At 45.8% G+C, this 16,050-nt stretch overlaps 2 protein-coding genes across 2 annotated transcripts; one reads left to right on the top strand and one right to left on the bottom strand.

The window, feature by feature from the left end:
- The first annotated feature begins 119 nt into the window (after positions 1-119).
- Positions 120-10,142, top strand: STPG3 (sperm-tail PG-rich repeat containing 3). Its single transcript, XM_083597072.1, has 7 exons — positions 120-305; positions 1,108-1,175; positions 2,431-2,574; positions 4,590-4,678; positions 5,817-5,928; positions 7,386-7,511; positions 9,965-10,142. The coding sequence occupies exons 1-7, from the start codon at positions 160-162 to the stop codon at positions 10,096-10,098; spliced, it is 819 nt and encodes a 272-aa protein (XP_083453198.1). The 5' UTR covers positions 120-159; the 3' UTR covers positions 10,099-10,142.
- An 869-nt stretch (positions 10,143-11,011) lies between these two features.
- RPL12 (ribosomal protein L12) lies at positions 11,012-16,007 on the bottom strand. The gene is made up of 7 exons (XM_083597097.1): positions 15,867-16,007; positions 14,344-14,417; positions 13,897-13,995; positions 12,382-12,463; positions 11,756-11,842; positions 11,226-11,338; positions 11,012-11,114 (listed from the first exon to the last, which is right to left on the bottom strand). The coding sequence occupies exons 1-7, from the start codon at positions 15,901-15,903 to the stop codon at positions 11,109-11,111; spliced, it is 498 nt and encodes a 165-aa protein (XP_083453223.1). The 5' UTR covers positions 15,904-16,007; the 3' UTR covers positions 11,012-11,108.
- Between the last annotated feature and the right edge of the window lie 43 nt (positions 16,008-16,050).

Below are 16,050 nucleotides of genomic sequence, written 5' to 3'. Positions count from 1 at the left end.
ATAGGTCTGCACCTAGCTCGACCGCCCTGACTCCTCTATTCCCCACCCTTGGGGAAAACAGACACCACCATCAAACAGCACAGAACGCATGGAGCCATGGAATGAGAGAACCCACTGATGTCACACAACGTGCAGCAACCATTCTGCTGGAGGGGGAGCATGGGGCGAGTCAACATTGCCCAGCTGTGGAAAATGGAGTTCCAGCAGAAACACATCAAGTTCATGGCCCAGATGTACCTGGATACCAGCCAGAAAAGGAACACCAAATCTCAGCTGCTTTTAAAGAGGCACCACCATTTGCACCGGTAATGCAGGCAGAGAAGGCCTCAGGCTATCCCCTACTGCATGCCCCATAAGGCCAGATTCTCACCTAACCCCAGTAAGTTAAAATGGGATGGATGAGTCTGGCTGGACCAGAACCAACAGTCCATCTAGTCCTGGAATGGGGAACCTCAGGGCTAAGGGGCCACACGCAGCCCCTGAGGCCTCTTTCTATGGCCCTCAGGACTCCCTACATGCCACAAATGCCCTCCCCATGCGCTCCCTCAATAGCCCTGCATCGCACCCACCTGCAGTGATTTTTCCTGGGTGGAATGTGTCCTTCAACTCTGATCATGCCTCTTGCCTGCCTGAATGAAGGATAGAGGGGGGTGTTTGTGCAGAAACTAGCCTCTTTTGCCTCTGCCCCATCCTGCAGAACAGTGGCCAACTGGATGCCTATGGGAATCCCACAAGCAGAACCTGAGTGCAAATAATATTGATGCATTCTTTCTATTTCAATTTGTTTTTACTGTGCTGCAATTCTTTTTTTAAAATGTTGTCAGTAGCCCGGAGTGCTTCCCATAAGCATCTGGTTGGCCTCTGTGAGAACAAAGTGATGGATTAGATGGGCCTTTGGTCTGATCCATCTGGGCTTGTCTTATGTGCTTACATAAGGAGTGTCAGGAGTATAGGGAATAAATTTCAGTATAGCTAAATAAAATGGTGGGATCCAGCAAATGCCTGATTTCGCCCACTACTGGCACCAGTAGTGGCATTTACTTTTTCCTTCCATTTCCAGCTGCTGGGACAGCCTCTCCTCATTTGTTGCTTGTGTTTTGTTCTCAGGGGTCGCCTGAGCAGGGAATCTAGCTCAACACCGTTCCTCCCAGAAATTCAGTTCGGAAAGCAGAGCAGTAAGTAGGAAGGAGGTCTGAGAGAGAGAAAAGAGCAATCCAAGGCTTTCTCCCCATTGGTTTGTGGGTGCCCAATAGGGAAACCAATAGTGCAATTTCAATGTAATTCTGTAAGGTAGAATTGGCAACTAGAAGCCTTCGTCTGCCCCAGTAGCAAGAAGACCTGTCTTTCCCATATTGGTCTCTACAGCCGCAGCAGGCACTATAACCTTCCAACAGTTCCACTTCATCCCTAAAGGCACACTTCTCCAGTCTCCTGAGACGGACAAATGTCAACAATCTGAACTGACAAAATCCACATTTTAGCTCACAACAACCTTGCAAGGTAGATTAGACTGAGAGACAGTAACTCACCAAAGATGAACCATTGCATTTCATGTCTGAGAAGATTTCTGAATGCAAGTTTACTCATTGCAAGTCTAGCCATTGTGCCCAGAGGCAGAACTAGTTGCCCCGGCACCCAGAGTGGCATGCACCTTGTGGGCGGAGCTAGCATCCCAGGGGGCAGGGCACATGTCCCAGGTGATATGCCGGCTGCCGCAAGACTCCGGGGGGGGGGGCCTGGCCGCCTCAAGCGTCCTGGGAGGGCGCCGCCCACGGCAAGGGTCGGGTAGGTGATGTCACCCGGGGCGGACCACACCCTCCTTGCTCAGCCTCTGATTGTGCCACACTGTCTCTCAATTTCAGGGCCTCTCTGTCTTCCTTATTTTAGACACTTGCAATACCTATTGCCTTGAGGGGTAGACAAATCTGCAGAGTCCTTCAGCAGGACTGACAGAAGCAAGTACTGTATTTCTTGCATGGCATGATCAGCTTAAAAGTAACCAGTAAAACCAGCAACACATAACATGGTAGGGCAAATATCACATATTTCTCTTAGGATCAAAAATACAGGGTCACCATTAAAAAGGCCCTGTTTATAGAGCTGAGGGACCTTGATGGTAGGTAAAGCAAGCAGAGCCTCAGAAGCTGGCCTTATGGAGTACAAATATGTAACACATGCATCGTAGTCCAGGGCTGGGGAAACTGTGGCCCTCCAGATGTGGTTGTTCTCCCACTCCCAACAGTCCCAGTAAACATGGCCAAGGCTCATAGATTACTGAAGTTGTAGTCCAACAACATATGCAGGACCACAGATTTTGCATTCTTGTGGGGCAGGAAGACAGGCTCTTGGAGCAGGGGCAGCCAGGAAGCCTCCTTGCAAGGCATTCAGATCCCAACCTGCATCAGCTGAATGATCTTCTCCTTGCTCCAGGTGGTCGCATATCCCCAGAAGGCCGCTTGTCGATGGCAGTGAACACGGACAGCCCTGGGCCAGCAGCTTACTCAGCCTGCAGTGTGAACTTCCGGCAAACCAGTGCTCCATCCTACACCTTTGGGTTGAAGTCACCTTCTAAAGGTGCGAGTGAAGGGAAGGGATTAAGAGAGCATTCTTTCAGTTTCCAGCTATGCATGAATCAATACGGTTTGTGTTTAGGCCGCTAGACCAGAGGTTTTCAACATTTTTGAGAGGCCATCTTGGATCTATCTTCTGAGAAGAAAAGCACAAGCCTTTGTTTCCTCTTGGCTAGTTAGTTAGTTTAGGATTAGAAACTCTTCTGTCTGAGTTACGTACTTTCTACCACAAACAACTACCACAAACATTGTTTTTATCTACCAATATCGCTTGGTGTGTTGTTACAGATGAGGAGGCTATTCATTTATAGTGTTGCATGAATTTGCAGAGCTTCCTAAGAAAAATGGCTTATTGGATGCAATTTCTCCAATGCAGAGGGTAGGGGAAATCCTAGGGCTAGCATGCTTGCAGCTGCGACTTTGAGAAGGGAGGTAATTTTCTCGCTCTGGGTAGAGCCAATAGAAACTATCATATTGTTGTGCCTACATTTCCCAATCTGCCTTGAGGTCTAAAAAAGGGGGAAAGGCACTACAGTGGTACCTCGGGTTACATACGCTTTAGGTTACATACACTTCAGGTTACAGACTCCACTAACCCAGAAATAGTACCTCGGGTTAAGAACTTTGCTTCAGGATGAGAACAGAAATCATGCTCCAGCAGCTCAGCGGCAGCAGGAGGCCAGATTAGCTAAAGTGGTGCTTCAGGTTAAGAACAGTTTCAGGTTAAGAACGGACCTCCGGAACGAATTGAGTACTTAACCCGAGGTACCACTGTATCTTTTCTTAAAGGAGCAGCATTGTTATTCCTTCTACCTAAGACAAGTGCTTTTTTTCTATAAAAAAAAATGTTCAGGGGTACTCTCATTTTCCTACTCATGTTGAAATACTGCCCCTCAATGAGGCCAAACTTAGATTCACAAAATGCTTAGGGGTATGCGTCCCCCCCAGAAAAAAGCACTGCCTAAATAACTGACCCTTGTGGGGGCAGAACATGTGTGATTACAACAGGTAAGGCCTACTTTCTGGATATATTCACAAGTCACACTTTCCCCCAAAAAGTGGGGAACCTGAGGGCCACATTTTCTAGTAGGCAACCTCCTGGGGGCCACAATGGCAAAGGATGTGACATAGACTTACTGTAACAAAAAACAAATGAATAGCTTATTCTACCAGCATGCGGCAATGGAACAGCCTGTTCAGCCCTGCTTTCTGTCACCTCACCCTGTTACATGAGTAGATTCAGGGTCAGCCCACCCATGAGGCAAGATGAGGCAATCACTTCAGGCGGCAGGATCCACAGGGGCAGCAGATGTGGCCGCCAAGGAATACATCATCCAACCCCACTTCTGCTGCCACTGCTGTCACTGACTGTGGCATGCTTCATATAGGCCCAATCTGCTGTCTCCTCAGCAGCCCCACCCTCAAAGCTGCCTCTACAGCAGCCTCTTGGTGAACAGATGGCACTGCTCTCCTCCCCCCTTCCTGCTGTAGATCTTTAGAATTGTAGAGCTATAGAGTTACAAGGGTCCCCCAGGGGTTATCTAGTCCAAGCCCTTGCAAATCAGGAATCTCAACAAGATCATACAGTGGTACCTCAGGTTACATACAGACTCCGCTAACCCAGAAATAGTACCTCAGGTTAAGAACTTTGCTTCAGGATGAGAACAGAAATCGTACTCCTGCGGCAAGGCGGCATGGGGAGTCCCCATTAGCTAAAGTGGTACTTCAGGTTAAGAACAGTTTCAGGTTAAGAATGGACCTCCAGAATGAGGTACTTAAGTACTCCAGAACTAAGTACTTAACCCGAGGTACCACTGTACATGTTCCTGATGTAAGTCTTCACTCACCCCTTCATCCCAGGTTGGGGAGGGGATGCCATTTTGTGGTTTGCCTCAGCTGCCAAAGTGACTCTATGTGGGTCCCAAGTCTCTTGGGATGACAGTTGGGGGCCTGGTTCAAAGTTCAAGGCTCTGTAACAACACTGATGCTGCCTCAACCTTGTCTGTTCTGTTTCTCCAGAGGGCGGAGGGCGGCGTTCTTGGCAGAAGTCTTGGTTTTTGAGCAATAACCCGTTCATTAAGAAAGTGGATTTTAGCAACGAGACCAATGTAAGTGTCACGCATGGGGGTGTCCATTTGTGCTATGCCCTATCCAATTCATATAGTTCAGTGACAAGAGCACATGCTTCATTCATTAATTCAATGGAATATTTACAACCCTCCCTTCAGAAAGTCCACCAAAGCAGTTGATAACATGCAAAACATAAATAAAACAATGGTATAAATAAGTAACTCCATAAATATCAATAAAGTGTAATATAAAGAATCAAGAGATGCAGGTCCCGGGGCCATTCTCCATGTTGCAAAGATCAGGTAGCAAGATGTATACTGTATAAATGCTAGTGGTGGCCTTGTTGTATTTGGAAGCAGACAGAAATTAAAGGCTCCATCTGTACTATGAATTTGAAGCACCTCATACAAGTAGGGTCTGAGCATAAGAGTGCACTCTCTTATTGCAATTTCCAGCAGCTGGTTTTCATACCCTCCAACATTTCTCCAAGGAAAATAGGGACATTCTAATGAATAATATAATAGTAATACCCCATGCATCTGACTGGGTTGCCCCAGCCATTCTGGGCGGCTTCCAACATATATAAAAACAAAATGTAACATTAAACATTAAATAACTTCCCTATACAGGGCTGATTTCAGATGTCTTGTAAAGTTACATATCACCTTTGCTCGGGGTGTCACATAACTCAGTTACATGACTGCCTCCAATTGTGGAAGGCAGGGCAGAGCCATCATGGTTAGTAGCAACTGATAACCTCCTCCTTGAATTTGTCCATAGAATTCTTTTAAGCATAATTTCAAGCAACCAGGGCAAGTCCCTGGGGATAATGGGAGCATCTGTGGACCAAAGGTTGGGCAAGGCTGCTTTAGAACCACAGATTTGGAGTCCCATTAACACCATACATTTAAAGCACTAGAATATCATGGCTTCCCCAAAGGAATCCTGGGAACTGTAGTTCATTAAGGATGCTGAGAGTTGTTAGGAGGCCCCCTACTCCCTGTCAGAGTTACCACTCCCACAGGTCCCTGGGAAGGAGGATTGATGGTTAAAGCATTATGGGAAATGTAGGTCTGTTGGGTCTCACTGGTCATATACCCTTTATGCTCCTCCACCATGTGGGTACCCCTCCCCAGGAAGGATCATGCAGCTCAGCTGTCCCTCTGTTTTTTGCAGTGGCCATCTCCTTTCCACTACGGCCAGCCCCTGGATGTCAAGCCAGCCAACCTGCCAAACAGCCCCCATTTCACCATGGGACAGAAGGGAGAGTTCACTCTTGTCAGCAAAAGTAAGAACATAATGGGTGGCTTAGGTTATCAAGTGGGATTTATTTCATAGAATTGTAGTGTTGGAAGAGATCCAGGGGGTCATCTAGCCCAAATCCTTGCAATGTAATTTTTTTTATATTTTTTTACAAATATGGGTCACAAAACTATGACCCTGAGATTATGGGTCTCATGTTCTACCAATGGAGCTATTATCCTTATCTGGGTCAAGGTGTGCCCCAGGACTCTATTCTCGCCCTTTACTGCCAGTCAGGAAGCTGAGCACTTGCTGAGTGCAAACTCCAGATTTTTACCAGAAATTTGCCTTCGGTAGGGTTCCTCCCTTTTTAGTGAGACATTGCCAGTAGCTAACACCTCTGCTCAAAGATTTGTTACGAGGCCAAGTTATTTGGGACCAGTTACTTGCACATTGCCTTCTCTATATAAACCCATTTGACCACTTCAATTTGCAGATCTGACACTGTTACAGCTGCCACATATTTGTTCTGCACTTGCAAGAAAATAATTCTTTTGTTGTTATGGGACCCACTTTGGAACTCCTTGCCTATTGACACCAGGCAGGCACCTATGCCGTACTCTTTCTACCACCTGCTCAAAACATTATTGTTTAGGCCAGCCTGACCAGAAACATGGATGCTGACAAGATCTAATCTCTTACTGTTAATTTCAACTACAGTATTTTAAATTACGTACATGGTTTTAACTGTTTATTCCTCAATATTTTAAAACTGTTTTTGTAAGCTATTTAGCTGTTTTCCTACATTCAAACAATACCAAAAAAAATTTTTTCCTTCCAGTAGCACCTTAAAGACCAACTAAGTTAGTTCTTGGTATGAGCTTTCGTGTGCATGCACACTTCTTCAGATACACTGACACACGAAAGCTCATACCAAGAACTAACTTAGTTGGTCTTTAAGGTGCTACTGGAAAGAAAAAAATTTTTTTGTTTTGACTATGGCAGACCAACACGGCTACCTATCTGTAACTCAAACAATACCGTTTTGTGTGGGGGCTGCATTCCTGACCATGCATGAAGGCATGTAAACGTGCTCCACCCATTATGCCCCTACCCCTTTCTGTCCCCTTTTCCAGCCACTTCCAGGCTGCAGGAATGCACGTGTGCAGGGTCAAGCTTTATTTGAATGTGTGCAATGGGGGGGGGGGGTTGCCTGTATATAATTTTTGTTTCATAAATACATATGGTATCTACACTGCCCATTTAACTTGCCCTCTTCACTTGGGTCCACTCAACACTACAAAGGGGTGGGCAAGAGCAGCATAAGTTGCTCCTGGCAGTAACAGTAAGGGGAGCTATGCTAAGCATATCCAAGAGGGTCTCTGTCGGGTTGCAGCTCTTCAAGTCAGTGCCTGGCAATGCCAACTTCTCCCCTCCCTCTCCATTAGTATCTAGCACCACAGATTGGACCGGCTTCTCTCTCACCCCTTTTCTCTTCCCTAGATAATATGATGGATCCAGCACCCAATAAGTACAACACAGAAAGTGCATACAAACATGTGATGTTTAGATCACCCTCTATCATCATCAGCCCTGCACGAAACACTATGCACAAGTGGGCCAGGAAAGGTAAGGAATGGTAACAGGTTCCCTCCCACTACTCTTTTAACTACCGTATTTTTCGTTCTCAAAGATGCACCAGACCATAAGACGCACCTAGTTTTTGGAGGACGCAAACAAGAAAAAAAAATATTCCGAATCCCAGAAGCCAGAACAGCAAGAGGGATTGCTGCGCAGAGATCCCTCTCGCTCTTCTGGCTTCTGGGATAGCCGCACAGCCTCTTCAGGGCAGCGGGATGACGGCTCCCCCTGCCCTGAAGAGGCTGCACGTGGCTAAGCCAGAAGCTAGAACAGCGAGAGGGAGCGCTGCGCACCTACACTTGTACCTTGGAAGTCAAACAGCCTAGTTCTCGAACGTTTTGGCTCCTGAACAATGTTCCGGTTTTCAAACATTCTTTTGGAAGCCAAACATCCAACGGAGCTTCTGCTGCTTCCAATTGGCTGCAGAAGCTTCCTGCAGTCAATCAGAAGCTGCGTTTTGGTTTTCGAGCATTTTGGAAGTTGAACAGACTTCCGGAACAGATTCCGTTTGACTTCCAAGGTATGACTGTATATAAAGGGGCAGAGATTGAATATTAATAAGAGTTAGCAGTACCCCTGACCATTGCTGCCATTATAACATTATGATGACACTCAGCTCTATCTGCTGATGGATGGCCACACCAACTCGGCCCCTGACACACTGACCAGATGCTTGGAGGCTGTGGTGGGTGGTTTCGTGGGAGCTGATTGAAACTAAATCCTTCAAAGACAGAGGTCCTCTGGCTGGGTCGGGATGGCATGAGGATGAGGGACCAACTCCCTTCTCTTGCGGGAGCCCAATTAGTGCCAGTGCCTTCCGTTAAGAGTTTGGGTGTAATCCTTGACGCCTCCCTTTCCATGGAGGCACAGGTTACAGCAACAGCTAAGGCAACATTTTTCCATCTTCACTGCATTAAACAGTTGGTCCCTTACCTTTCCCGCCCCGATCTGGCCACAGTGATCCATATGATAGTCACCTCCAGGCTTTACTGTAATTCGCTCTACATGGGGCTGCCCTTGAAACTGTCCCAGAAACTCCAGCGGGTGCAGAATGCTGCAGGGAGGCTCCTCACTGGGTCCCTGCCATGGGAGCATATTCACCCAGTGCTTTACCAGTTGCACTGGCTCCTGGTGGAGTTAGGGTCAGGTTCAAGGTACTGGTTTTGACCTTTAAAGCCCTTTGTGGCTTGGGGCCCTCTCATTTATGGGACCACCTCTCCTGGTATGCCCCACAGAGGACCTTAAGGTCCACGAAGAACCATAGTTTAGAGGTCCCGGGCCCTAAGGAAGTCAGACTATCATCCACCAGGGCCAGGGCCTTTTCAGTGATGGCTCTGACCTGGTGGAATGCTGTCCCATGAGACTAGGGCCTTTCAGGATTTAATCTCCTTTTGCCGGGCCTGTAAGACAGAGCTATTCCGCTTGGCCTTTAATTTGAATTCAGCCTGATCTTTTATTTCCTTTCTCTTTCCTCTCCCTCCCCTTTTATGAAGATTACCAAGTAGGACTAAATCAGCCAGCTAGCCCTGGTGACTATCTAATGTTTACTGGATGGATTTCCTCCAAATTGATGTTTGAACTTTATTGTTATTCATGCTTCTATACTCTTTTATGCTGCTTCTATGTTTTATTACAATTAAGTGTTTTAAATTTGTTAGCCGCCCCGAGCCAGGTTTTCTGAACCGGGAAGGGCAGGGTATAAATAAAATTTTATTTATTTATTGTAACAGAAGCATCACCCAGCAGTTGGTTCACAGCCAAATATCTTTTTGTCCAGGCTTTCCCTAACCTAATCAGGATGGTTAAAAACTATATATGGTTAACCAGGATGGTTAAAAACTACACACACACACACACACACATATAGAGAGAGAGAGAGAGAGAGACAGACAAATTCATGGAGGATAAGGCTATGTTCTCCCTCCACTGTCAGAGGCAGTATGTATCTGAATGCCAGTTGCTGAGAAGCAGTGCTGCTCCTCTGAGATCCCACTTGCAGGTTCCCAGAGGCATCTGATCAGCCACCATGAGAACAGGATGCTGGACCAGACAGGGCTTTTTGGCCTGATCCAGTAGTGCTGCTCTTATGACTTGTGCAAACTTTTAGATGGTGGTGTGATGTTCCTTTTTTCTTCCGACTCCCAACTCCCATCGGCCCCAGGCAGCGTGACCAATGAGCAGGGATGATGGAAGTTGCAATCCAAAAGCACCAGCAGAAGTTTCCCCACCCATTCCAAAATGTTTAGCAAATAGACAGGCTAGGTGAAATCAGACTAACCTTTGCAAGGTTACGTTTTTTATAGTGACTGCTGGTTAAAAGCTTCAGTTGGTGCTGTTGCCATGCCTGCTTGTTCAGTCTGAGCCCCAAAACATTTATGTGTGCAGTTCTGGCCATTGCCATTCAGTTAGTTACCTTCTTCCACTTTCTTCCTTGGTCGCAGACACCACCCCTGGTCCTGGCACTTACAATGTGGAGAGAGGGCACATCGCTCGCCTACCTTGCTCCCCCAGCTTCTTCATCCAAGGCGTGAGGCGACCCAAGAAGCACGAGACAGGGCCATTTTCAACGCTGTGACACCCCCTCTACCAGGAGTGTGATTAAAAGCCTGATTGCCCTGACGCTGCATGCCCCATTTCTGCCCAGTGTTTAACATTCCAGGCAGCTCTTGCAACTTTCAATACAGGCTCAGACTTGTTACAAGCACAAATCCTGTTATCTTAGCCATCTGGGTATCCACCTAGCCCGAATTAATGGGAGGGGGAATAATGTACATAAATTAAAAAAGAAGCTGCATGGGTATACTAATTTAACAGCAAAGCAGAGAAATCTTATTTGTGCAGTTGAAGGACCAACACAATTTCATTCTTTTTTTTTCTTTACAAAATCAGCTTCCTCAATCTCTGCTCCTGCAGTGTCCCACCCTAGCAACTCCTTAAAAAATAGTGGGGTGATGGGACTCTGTAAAGTCTGATCAGAATATATACCATTCAACTTAAGTTGCAGAGTTTTAAAACTTGGAAGGCTCCACAACTTAAGTTGAAGTTCAACAGTGAGACTGCTGATGCCACCGTGATGTTGTGGGGCTGTTTCTTTTCCCCATTCCTATCTTAAGACCTTCTAACAACAGTGCTTCACCGTGGAGAAATGACACTGTCCAAAAAGTAAAAACAAATTAATTTTATGGCTGAGTGGGGACATCAGCCCTAATTTCCAGGGTCCAGATCCAAAACTCCATAATCACCCATGGTGTTAAAGCAGCCTGTGGTCCTATAAATGGCAAGATTTATATAGAAGGAAATAATGTTGATGTAACTATTTTTTACAGGCTTACACATAAGGTGTACATTTTTATTTTTAAAGTGAAGAGTATAAACACAAGCCTGCTCACACTCTAGGTAACTGGGAAGAAGAAACCCAGCAAGAACTGCAGCAGAACCTCTAACACGAGAAATACTCTTGATAGAAGTACACATCGGAATGAGAGCCATTATCCCCACAAGTGTGAAACTGCATTTATTACCAATATTCACCATACACCATACAGAACTTGCTTAAGTTGCATCATGTCCATTCAGGTAGCAGCCTTAGCTCTGTAGGGAAGGAAATAAGTTTGGAATTAGAAATAGATAACTCAATTTGGTACCAAGGTAAGGAGAAAAAAAAACATATGCAGCCTGTTTCATGGGAAGGCAGGCACTTACTGGAGGACATTCAACTGCACCACTATTGATGTCATCGATTACATCGTGAGGGTGTCGCCCATCGATATTGCAGCCAACAGACTGGGCAGTTCCTAAGATCTCCTTAATGGTTCCTGTAGATGGGACAGGAAAGTACATTATGTCATGATGGCTGCTGCGCTCATGACCTTTCTGCCAGATGGTCAGCAAAGCATAGCTTCATCCAGATTAGACTCCCTGAATGGAGTCACTCCAGCTCCAACTTTACGGAAGGTATGGGAAGTGAATATGGGTAGACATTGCTGTTGGGACTACAACTCCCAGAAACCCTGAAGAAGGGCCATGCTGGCTGGGGATGATGGCAATAACTTGAGTCTCACAGGACATTCAAAGAAATCAAGCAAAACTTGGGGGGCTGCAATAGTGAGGTACAAGGGGGCCTGGGAGCCAAATAAATAAAAGGCAGCTTCATTTGCTTCAGCATTTGTTACATGGAACTCATGAGCTTGTCATACATCCATACCCTCTGCCCTCACCTTCCCTGCTTTTACCTGAGAGTTCCCGGGCCAAGGATCGGTGCCGCATCTGCCGGGCAATGTTCACGATCTCCTCAAAGCTGACATTGCCGCTGTGCTTAACTGTAAACAAAGAGAGAACTCACATTAGTTAGGCTTTTGGAGCAGACAAGCTTCATCAGCCAGTTCTCTTAAAAAATAAAAAGGGACTGTGGCAGTGTTGTTCTTGCTCTGTTCCCATTCTTCGGCACAGAGTTACCCATGAAGAGAAATAACCCTGTTTCCTTGAATGGGGGTTTCCTCTTAGCTCACCACTGGAATGTACAAGCCACAGATGAAATCAGGCAGGCACAGTGGCGGGTGGCTGTTGCAGACAGAACTATAGCACCACACTGATCCATATTATATTTGAGCTGTTTTGGTGCTGTAGCTTTCCAAATTTCCCATCTACCCTCATACAAACCAGATTTTTTATGAGCATGAATGAGGACACTAGTACAGTTCCTCGAAAGGACCTCCTGGTTCTTAGAGCTAGTTGGGAATTAAGTTTTTAATCACTCTATCCTAAATCTCTGCAAAACAAACCATGGTTCTACTTCCATTTTCATAACTGCCCAGCTGCATTTCACCACCTAAGCAAACCACCACCACCGGACACTCACTGTTTTTCTGCTTTTTGCGGTCACGGGGAGGCTCCTTCAGAGCTTTGATGATCAAGGCAGAGGCTGATGGGACCACCTCGATCTAGAGAGCAAAACAGTCCAGATTTGAGACTCGTGTGAGGCAGGGGTGGGAAGGAGGAGCAATACACTGACAACAGAAAACCTGGCATGAAAAGAAAAATCCCACCCTCCACCACAGCTCCTCCCAACTCCCAGGACTGTATCTAACAAAGTTGTCTCATTCACATAGGGACTTCTGCTTATGCAACAGAACACCCTCCTCCTTTCTGCCTTTGGAGCACCTATTCAATCTGTTCAGGGGCCCATGAGAAGCAGACATTCTGTTGCAAAGGCAGAAGGCCTTGTGCTAGTAGACCGCTGGATGACAAAGCATTATTTCACATACACACTCCTAAAACTTTTTAATATGAATTTAACTTATCATGAAACAAAACCACCCTCTTCTGTAAGGTTTGTGTCCCCAGTTTTTCGGCACAGGACTCTCCATGGGTCAGATAGAAGAGTTCTGCTTCCTAAGCTGGGGTTTGTTATTAGCTCACCACTGGAACATGCCAGTCACTGTTGCACGAAAGGCATGGTGGCGGGTGGCTGTCAGGAAACCCAGGGCCCCCCAGGATCTTAGCTCTAATCCAGGGTTTATCACGTTTCGGAGCTGACTCAAGGTACACATCTGTATAGCAAGGGACGAAAACGACTGGCCTACCTCACAAGGCTGTTACAAAAAATGATGCCAATGCTAAAAAAAAGGCAGCATGCATAAATGCCAAATATTGCTAGGAGCCAAGGGGAAATGTCATTTGGAGACTAAAAGTCAAGTTCAAAAGTTTCTCTAGCCAAAGGCCGTAACAAACTTATAGCAATAGCATTAATAAAATAATATTGACCATAGATCTGTAAAGTAAGCCAACATCCATGATGAGAAGATACCAGAGACACCAACAAGCTTAAATCTAGCTTGATTTCAGATTAAATGTAAAAAAAGAGCTCAGTTGAGGAAAATAATAATAGTCTAAATCAGGGACGTCCAACTCCCAAAAGACTGCGATCTACTCCCAGGAAAAAAACCGGTTGGACATCCCTTGTCTAAATCATCTTGACAAGCTGTTTTCCAGAGCTTGCAATCACCCAATTCCACATAGCACAAGAAAACAATCAATATACTTTAACATAGAATAGCGTCTGACATCCCTGATATGATGAACTACAACTGCCATATATCCTGATCACTGGTCCTGCTAGCTAGGAATGATGGGAACTGTAGTTGAAAACCTGGATACGTTGCAACCGCCTAATGACCAGGACCGTGTTTTTAAGGTCTGGATCCAAAGACCTCCCACACAGCAAGCTGCATGGCACTCATTTTATCGACCTCGGAAGGATGAAAGGCTGAGTCAACCTTGCCAGGATCATGGCTCTGTGGCACTAGCACAGCTGGGCATTTTCAAATGCCAGTGCTTTTGGCCACAGACCCGTCCTTTGTGGCGTTGTCTGTACCTGAGCTTGCCTGTTCTGGATGGTCAGCTTAACCGTGATCCTCAGGCCCTTCCAGTCGCCGGTAGCCTTGGCAATGTCATCACCCACCTTTTTGGGAGACTAAAAGAAAAAACAACAACAGCAGGTATAACTAATGGGATACTTAAGTCATGTCCCCCAAACCTCCCCTCTAATGCAGCAACTGACCACAGATCACTTTAAAAAAGGTACCCTGCTGAATCTCTATGGGAAGAGCCTTCCACAGGAAATGGGCTAATAGTGCTACTTTGCCTTCAGAATTTGAATTGTCACCACTTGCATTCAGCAGCAGAACTGGACAAAGTTTTCATCACAAGGCTTTGGGTTCTGAACAGAGGTCTGGATAGCTGCAACTGGCCCCTGCACATGTGGCTCTCTATTACCACTCTACCCATTAGCATTTCTGTGGTTGAATAAGAACTGACTTACCAAACCCAGTGGCCCAATTTTTGGAGCCAGAGCTGAAGTGGCACCAACTTCGCCCCCAGTGCATCTTAAGAAAACTGTAAGAAAGGGGGGGGGAGGAGAGAGAAAACCAGCACTTTAAATATAATTATAAGCCACTGTGGTATCATGGCAAAACACCAATACAAAAATTCATACAGGGGATAAACTGCTGGAACATGGTAAGAGCTTCACCCTAAAGCAAGGTCTCACTTCCCTTTAGCTGAGATTCCTGCACTGCAGAGGGTTGGACTAGATGACCCTTGGTATCCTTCCAACTCTATAATTCTATGATTCTAAGAACCATGTTCAAATTTCAGCTAAGCCACAAAGCTGGGTGACTTTCAGTCTGACATTCACTTGTCTTCCAGCACAGCCTATTTATACAGGGTTGTTCTGAAGATAAAAATAATGCATGCACGTAAAAAGAACCATATCAATATGCTGCTTCAGGGCCTTTGAAGAAAGGTTAAAAATGAAGCAAATCCTGTTGGCTGGACTAGATGGGGCTAGTATTATGTTCTTAATATATCAAAAGAGCTGAATAACTTAAAGAGTTTCAATCAAGACTATGAATCCTACCACTCCTGAACGATTTAGCACTCTTTGATTTTCATGTAAGTGTTATTAATGCACTTAACACAGAAAGTGAGAATATTCAGTCGTTGGTGCTCCAGAATTAAAATAATCAGGTCACAGTGTGGTTTGCCAGTCTGAGTACATAAATACTCTTGGATGTGGTGCGAGGTATCTAATTTTCAAAGATTGGAAACTATAAACATAGTACAGAAAATAAACGCAGAGCTTGTATGCTGTCATGTACAGGTACCAATACAAATGCATACAAGAATAGATAAAATAAAACAAAAATACGAGGAGGAAAACCTAAAAACCGAGAATACAATACACTTATGATTTATAATGTATTTTGTATGTGTTATATCTATCTATCTATTTAAAGTACCGGTGGCATTTGAATGAGATGAAAGAAGAAGAAGAAGAAGAAGAAGAAGAAGAAGAGGAGGAGGAGGAATTTGGATTTGATATCCCGCTTTATCACTACCCTAGGGAGTCTCAAAGCAGCTAACATTCTCCTTTCCCTTCCTCCCCCACAACAAACACCCTGTGAGGTGAGTGAGGCTGAGAGACTTCAGAGAAGTGTGACTGGCCCAAGGTCACCCAGCAGCTGCATGTGGAGGAGTGGAGACGCGAACCCGGTTCCCCAGATTACGTGACTACCGCTCTTAACCACTACACCACACCGGTCTAGGTAATTTTAAAAATATACCACTAACTTGAAAAGGGACATGGAAGGTTCTGTGGAGAAGCATAGCAAATAAAGGCTAAAAAGGAAGCTGAACACGCGGCAATCATTCACACGTGCCAATCGGCCCCCCGCCCCCACCGAGATGTAGACGTTACCACTCCATAGGCCAGCCCAGGCGAGTTGATCCGGCCCCAACCCCAAATAAGCGGTCCTCCAAAACGCTTCGAGCCGAAAGACTTACCGACTTTGATCTCGTTGGGGTCGAACTTGGGCGGCATGACTGCGAATTGGATGCCAAATTAAGCTCCAAGGAGGATGGCGTCGGATTCAGGAGAGCAACCAGCTCTTCCTCGCCCGTAAGATCGATGTGGCAAAAGGACCGGTTGCGTGCGATTCCGCGGGATATAATATCTAAGATCTCGCGA

The sequence above is a fragment of the Podarcis filfolensis genome (assembly GCF_964270895.1).
Source record: "Podarcis filfolensis genome assembly, chromosome: Z".
Taxonomy (NCBI): domain Eukaryota; kingdom Metazoa; phylum Chordata; class Lepidosauria; order Squamata; family Lacertidae; genus Podarcis; species Podarcis filfolensis.
Note: the sequence above shows the minus strand (reverse complement) of the source record. Positions and strands in the feature narration are given on the sequence as shown.

Excerpts from the sequence above, each read along its gene's own strand:
- STPG3 (XM_083597072.1), top strand. The coding sequence starts at position 160 with ATGGGGCGAGTCAACATTGCCCAGCTGTGGAAAATGGAGTTCCAGCAG. Across the intron at positions 306-1,107 it reads AGGCACCACCATTTGCACCG|GGGTCGCCTGAGCAGGGAAT; the intron begins GTAATGCAGGCA and ends TTTTGTTCTCAG. Across the intron at positions 7,512-9,964 it reads GCACAAGTGGGCCAGGAAAG|ACACCACCCCTGGTCCTGGC; the intron begins GTAAGGAATGGT and ends CCTTGGTCGCAG.
- RPL12 (XM_083597097.1), bottom strand. The coding sequence starts at position 15,903 with ATGCCGCCCAAGTTCGACCCCAACGAGATCAAAGTCG. Across the intron at positions 13,996-14,343 it reads AAATTGGGCCACTGGGTTTG|TCTCCCAAAAAGGTGGGTGA; the intron begins GTAAGTCAGTTC and ends TTTTTCTTTTAG. Across the intron at positions 11,843-12,381 it reads CCGCAAAAAGCAGAAAAACA|TTAAGCACAGCGGCAATGTC; the intron begins GTGAGTGTCCGG and ends CTTTGTTTACAG.